Source organism: Gopherus evgoodei, chromosome 11 (genome assembly GCF_007399415.2).
Source record: "Gopherus evgoodei ecotype Sinaloan lineage chromosome 11, rGopEvg1_v1.p, whole genome shotgun sequence".
NCBI lineage: Eukaryota > Metazoa > Chordata > Testudines > Testudinidae > Gopherus > Gopherus evgoodei.
The window spans coordinates 37,772,382-37,778,418 of record NC_044332.1 but is presented as its reverse complement, the minus strand read 5'-3'; the positions used below and the strand labels follow the sequence as shown (position 1 = coordinate 37,778,418).

At 43.7% G+C, this 6,037-nt stretch overlaps 1 protein-coding gene across 3 annotated transcripts; it reads left to right on the top strand.

The window, feature by feature from the left end:
- Window positions 1-2,841: 2,841 nt before the first annotated feature.
- HOXD3 (homeobox D3) lies at window positions 2,842-5,675 on the top strand. 3 transcript variants are annotated; one of them, XM_030580304.1, is made up of 2 exons: window positions 2,842-3,337; window positions 4,927-5,675. In XM_030580304.1, the coding sequence occupies exons 1-2, from the start codon at window positions 2,842-2,844 to the stop codon at window positions 5,673-5,675; spliced, it is 1,245 nt and encodes a 414-aa protein (XP_030436164.1). The 3 variants fall into 3 exon arrangements, with proteins under 3 accessions (XP_030436164.1, XP_030436163.1, XP_030436165.1); XM_030580303.1 differs by having other exon boundaries at window positions 4,924-5,675; XM_030580305.1 differs by having other exon boundaries at window positions 2,890-3,337; window positions 4,930-5,675.
- The last annotated feature ends 362 nt before the right edge of the window (window positions 5,676-6,037 follow it).

Sequence of the window (6,037 nt, the reverse complement as noted above, 5' to 3'; positions counted from 1 at the left end):
GAGCCCGCGCTTTTGGTGTTACATACAAAAACATGGCCTTATGTAAAGTCAAAAACGTGTAAAAATTAAAAAAAAAAGAAAAGAAAAAAGATCTAAAAGATGAGCCACCAAACAGTTGAGCATTGTCCGTATGATTTATGGCCCATTGCCTCCTTTTTAGGTTCAAGCAGAGTTCACAAGCAGTTGGTATTTCAGACAAGAAATAAGGCTTCTAACAGTTTTTCAGTAATATTGTTTCTTAAGATTCTGTGTATTCTTTTGGGGACTATATTTTATTTTGTATATAAAAGAATAAGCACAATGCTGTGTTGTGTTAACAAAATGCTTCAGTCCAGACTATGCCTGAAAATGTAAACGATAAAGGTAGAAAATTATTAATGGAGTGGATTATTTGCCAAAAGTAAATTATGAAAGACAGTTAAACCATAGATAGCCTCGTCTGGACCATTGTGTTTTCTTAGCACTCACAATAAGCCTTCGATTATTACTTCTTAGACCTCTGTTGATTGCATTCTTCAGGGTGGGGTTGGGGCTAAGCGTCAGTTTTTCTGCCCCTACCAGCTTCCCAAAGAGCTATCAGCTCATGTTGATGAAAGAAAAGAACTCTTCTGGTGAAGCAGTATTTAAGAACAAGATGGCAGTATAAACAATTTAAAGCGACCTCGAATTTTCGTTATTTTAGTTCAGAATATGTGGTAACTTTTAGCAAGAATGCCAATGCTACTGAGTTCTACACATTACCATTGGGGAAGCAGCAAACAAATACAGTTTTAAGCCTTGCATGAATATTGACTGAGGAATAACAATTAACAGAGACTGCTTTAATATTTTAGAACCACTTTCATGTAATATGTTAATACATTTAGACATTAAAGAAAGACACCTGAGATTTTCTCAGGCTATGTTGTCAGGTGAAATATTCCGTACTTTATTATGCTAGAAGGGGTAAAAGATGCCATTTTAAAAAACGCATACAAATACTAACGGTACCAGTAGGGAAGTTGTAGCAGCCACATTATAGCATTGATCAAAACTACATGTTGGTTCCCATCCTGCAAAAGATAAAATACAGATTTACATTCAACAAATTCTTTATAGCTTTTGTATCTGAACAAAAATATTGATTATATGGAAAACTTTTCATTTGGATACATTTTCCAGACCAAGCAGTTTGATAGGAAAATATTGAAATCTGAAATAAGTTTTGCATGCTAATACATAAACAATACATGGTTTGTAATGAAAACCAAACCATATAAATGGTCTCAGATTGATTCGATTGACAATAATTAACAAGAAACGTTGAGTGAAAGATTCTGAGCAGGGTAAAATTAATCAAAGAGTTAAGATAGGGTAGCTGAGCTAAGCATTTTTCTTTATAGTGCAAACTTAAGTTACTGAATGGTGTTAGTTATACTTTAACTTCCTAAGAATCTTTCAAGGAAAGAAGAGGCAGAATTTACAATAGAGATGGAATTTTCTATTTTTTTTTCAGGTTCTAATTCGGGTTCAATCCATCATGTCATCTGGGGCTCTTTCACACTTTTGCGCCTGCGTGTCCAGAAAAAAAGGGGGGGAGTAGGGAGGTGGGTTAATCTTTATACCAAAATGGTGTAGGAGGGTCACAAATCATGCATATTATGGATAACTATATTCACATAGATGATAACAAAATAAATGATAATATGACAGTGCAGCTGGGGGAAAAAGAGAGAGAGGAAGGGGTATATGTGGTTTTAGAACGCATTCTGGGAAACACAGGGAAGGAAAACATGTATAGATACAATGCACAAAATAAATACAGTATTTAATTCATTTCCATACATCTGAGATTTTTTAAACTACCTAGAGTTATACTACAATGATATTGGGGGACAATGTAACCTCACATTTTTCAGTGAAAGCCTAACCCATTTATTTTTAATGGCTCAGGTGTTTTAACGTAAATGTATTAAGCGTCAGTTCAAAGTTTAAAAAAACTAGAAGGAGAGGAAATCAAACAAATCCTGAAATGTGTTCCTAAAGTCTGGGCGATTGTTTGCACATTATTTCCGCCATTATCAGAGGATCTGTCCAGATTTTAAAGACATGGGGCCCAATGTTCATTCCTTCACTTAGGTGATTTGATCTATGCTCTCTGGTTATAGAGAAAGAAGGAAACCCTCAGAAAGACTCTGAGGGATTTGTCTGACTATTCAACTAGATTAGGATTATGTTTAATGTATTTAATTTATTTTTCACCCATTCTAGGTTCAGTGTAGCTTCTCAATCAAGTTGATCCATAGTCTCCCTCTCGCTGCAAAGATAAAAGATCTGAAAGGACAGGGTGTGAAATGTACAGACGAAGGGTCTGAAAGGAATCTGTATACTAGCCCAATCTTAGCAAGTGTGTCAAAGTGTAGGACTGAGTGAATGAGTTCGTGTATGTGAGTCTCTATGTAAGCATGTGAGGGAGTGTGTATGCACGTGTGTTTGTAAGGGTGTGTGTGTGTGGCTAAAGGAGATGTCTGCCTTCCTGATAGTAGGGAGGGTTTTACAGCCTCCCTCTGCACATGGGGCGATGGTCACTTGCTGGTTTGAACTGGAGTAAAAGGCTGATTCTCTGTAATTTGCAATCTTTAAATCAAGATTTGAGGATTTCATTATTCAGCCAGAGGTGATGGGCCTGGGTGGGTGAAGTTCTGCGGCCTGTCATGTGCAGGAGGCCAGACTAGATGATCAGGCCCTAAAGTCTAGGAAATCTCAATTAAAGTTTCTTTTGTTTCTTGCTGTTTCCCCCTAGGCGGCTTCCTAGGCAGTGAGTGGCCCAGGCCGAACACGTGAGCCGCTGGGACCCAGTCAATGTTATTTGAGCAGGGTCCCCAGGCCTTGGCGATCCCAGAGAGCAAGATGCAGAAAACCGCTTACTACGATAACTCGGGGCTCTTCGGGGGCTACACCTACAGCAAAGCCGACGTCTACAGCTACAGTTCGGCCCACCAGCCTTATGCACAAGCAGCCCTGGACACAGACTACCCGAGCTCCGCCTGCTCCATCCAGAGCTCGGCTCCCATCCGAGCCCCGACCCACAAAAGCAGCGAGCTGAATGGCAGCTGCATGCGGACCAACGGCGGCAGCCAGGCAGGCAGTCAGCCCCCGGGTATAGGCGAGCAGCAGCAGCCACCTGCGCTGCCCCCCTCCTCCCCACCGAATCCCACCAATGCGGCCCCCGCGAAAAAAAACAAAGGCGGCCCCAATTCCTCCAGCTCTTCCACGGCCACCATTAGCAAACAGATCTTCCCCTGGATGAAAGAGTCCCGGCAGAACTCCAAGCAGAAAAACACCTGCGCCGCTTCAGGTACCCGGCACGCTCCGCTCCCTGGGGTCACCCTTCAGTTCACGTCTCCCCAGTCCGGCTGTACCTGGTTCCGCTAAACAGCACACTGATCGGCCTGGCCAGAGCCCCTCCCCAGCAAGGCAGAGGGGGTAATGAAGCACGGGGAGAAAGTGCCCCTAAAATCTTTGACATGTCGACTCTGTGGCTTCTGGCATAGTTGAATGAGGGGCTGCTAAATCAAGTCCTCTGCGGCCCGAGGCCTGTGTCACTGTAAATAACAACTCTGTCTATTAGAACCCGAATTTGCGGGGTGCTTTGGTCCCCTGCGCTGTGATCGAGGCTTTCCGAGGAGGCAATGTAGTGGTACAGGGAGAGGCCACTGGACTGGAGCACCAATGTATGGTTTAAATTCCTGCTCGCCATTCGAGCCCGTCTGGTGTGCAGAGGAAAACAGCATGTCCTTACCCTCCGTCTAAACGCTTCAATCTGTCGTTTCTCCCTGACTCCGAAACGGCTTCTAGTACGGAGCCTTTAGAAATGTAGACAGGCACTGAAAACCACATATTCCTAACACTCATTCTTGGAAAGGTTCCGAATCTTTTTTCCAATAATGGGAGCATCTCTTCTGATCTGAAAGCGATAAAGCCAATCCCCCCTCTATTTATTCTTGCTAGCAGTTCTGCTGGTTTACAATCCCGCCATTTGGCCTTTGCTCTGGTTTGGGATAAAAAAAAGGGGGACCCATTATCCTTCCCCCTCTTTCTCCATTCAGTTAAATTGAGACTATTCAGAAATCTCCCAATATCTAATTTACTTGCACCCCTTTTATTATCCACCATTGCTCCTTATTAATGACTTCCCCTGCCTCTGGTGCTTCACAATCCGAATAAAGAATCCGGATTAAGTATCCGGATTAAGTAGCCAGGCCTGCTCTCACTTGAAACAATGTGAGTTTTGACGTTGTGCAAATTGGCAGCAGGATCCGGTGTTAGGTCTGGTAAAAAAAATAAGGAAAGAGCGAGAGCGAGAGACCCGTGGACAGAGGAACTTTGATATGAGGCCATTAAAGTCTCTTTGAGCAGTATCTCAGGGTGCTCAGAGTCGGGGCATATTTATAAAAAGCCAGAATAATCTGTACTTCAACGTTAATTAATGTGATATGAAAAGGGGTTATACTGAAATCATCAGCAATCTCTGACAGGCTCTTTCCCTTAAAACGGTCAGTACTCTGCCCATTAAGTCTCATTTTACTTTGAATTCCAGTGTGGTAATATCTTAAGGGCTATGTTACATCAAGTACACCTCGGAGTGGTAAACAGACATCTTTGGAAGAGAGCCGGGGAAAGCAGAACCAAGGTACACGGGATTTGATCTGATTCTAGTCAAACCGCTGGCACAGGTTCGATGTGAGTGAGTCTGCATAGACAGGGCACGCACAGGACCAGTTCCTGACAATAGCAGAGTCATTTACCTCGTCAGAACTGGGACAGTGGCTTGTGTTGGTTTGGCTTGTACAGAACGCTCTTTGGAGCACTATCCTGTCCTTAGCTGGGTGCTGTGTCAGGGTCTGTACAAGGATCAACCTTTATTTGTTTCTCTTCTTTCAGCAGGAGACAACTGCGAAGATAAAAGTCCCCCCGGCCCGGCTTCCAAGCGAGTCCGCACTGCCTATACCAGCGCGCAGCTGGTGGAGCTGGAGAAGGAGTTTCATTTCAACCGGTATCTCTGCCGCCCACGCAGAGTGGAAATGGCCAACCTTCTAAACCTGACGGAGCGCCAGATAAAGATCTGGTTCCAGAACAGGAGAATGAAGTACAAAAAAGACCAGAAAGCCAAAGGGATCATGCACTCTCCTGTAGGACAGTCCCCTGACCGAAGTCCACCCTTAAGTGGCCCAAATCACGTAGGATATTCCAGCCAGCTTCCAACTGTAAATAGTCTTAGCTATGATGCTCCTTCGCCAACATCCTTTGCCAAATCACAGCAAAACATGTATGGCCTGGCTGCTTACACAGCACCTCTCAGCAGCTGCTTACCCCAGCAGAAACGGTACCCGGGAGCAGAGTATGATCATCACACCATGCAAAGCAGCGGCGGCTTTGCCAATCCCAATCTGCAGGGCAGCCCCGTTTATGTCGGAGGTAACTTTGTTGATTCCATGCCAGCTCCTGGCCCAATGTTCAATATCGGCCATCTTTCTCATCCTTCATCTGCTAGCGTGGACTACAGCTGCGCTGCTCAGATCCCAGGCAACCATCACCATGGACCTTGTGACCCTCATCCTACATACACAGATCTTACTTCTCATCACACATCTCAGGGAAGGATTCAGGAAGCACCCAAACTAACGCATCTGTAGTGGACTGGGACGGATTGAGAGAGCGAAATGTACTCACGTTTAAATTACCTCACTTTTCTGACGTTACAGTGTTACTTTCCTCTGAGTGCCAACCCTATTAGTGGATTTCTCTCCCCTAACAGCTGCGTTCTTTTTTTGCGACTCTAAATAAGTCAATGAAAAGGATCCTTTCTTTTATAGCTGTTTAAAACATGACAGTGCAATATACTGCAAACCAAGGGGCTAATAATCTGGTAATGATGTACTTGAAGGTAAGTCTTATAGATCAATTAGTATTAGCAGCGCGTCATGCTGAGGTGTTTTTAGACCAATTGTGAACGATAGGATCTTGCTTGCATATAAACTTATTTCAGAGAATTTAA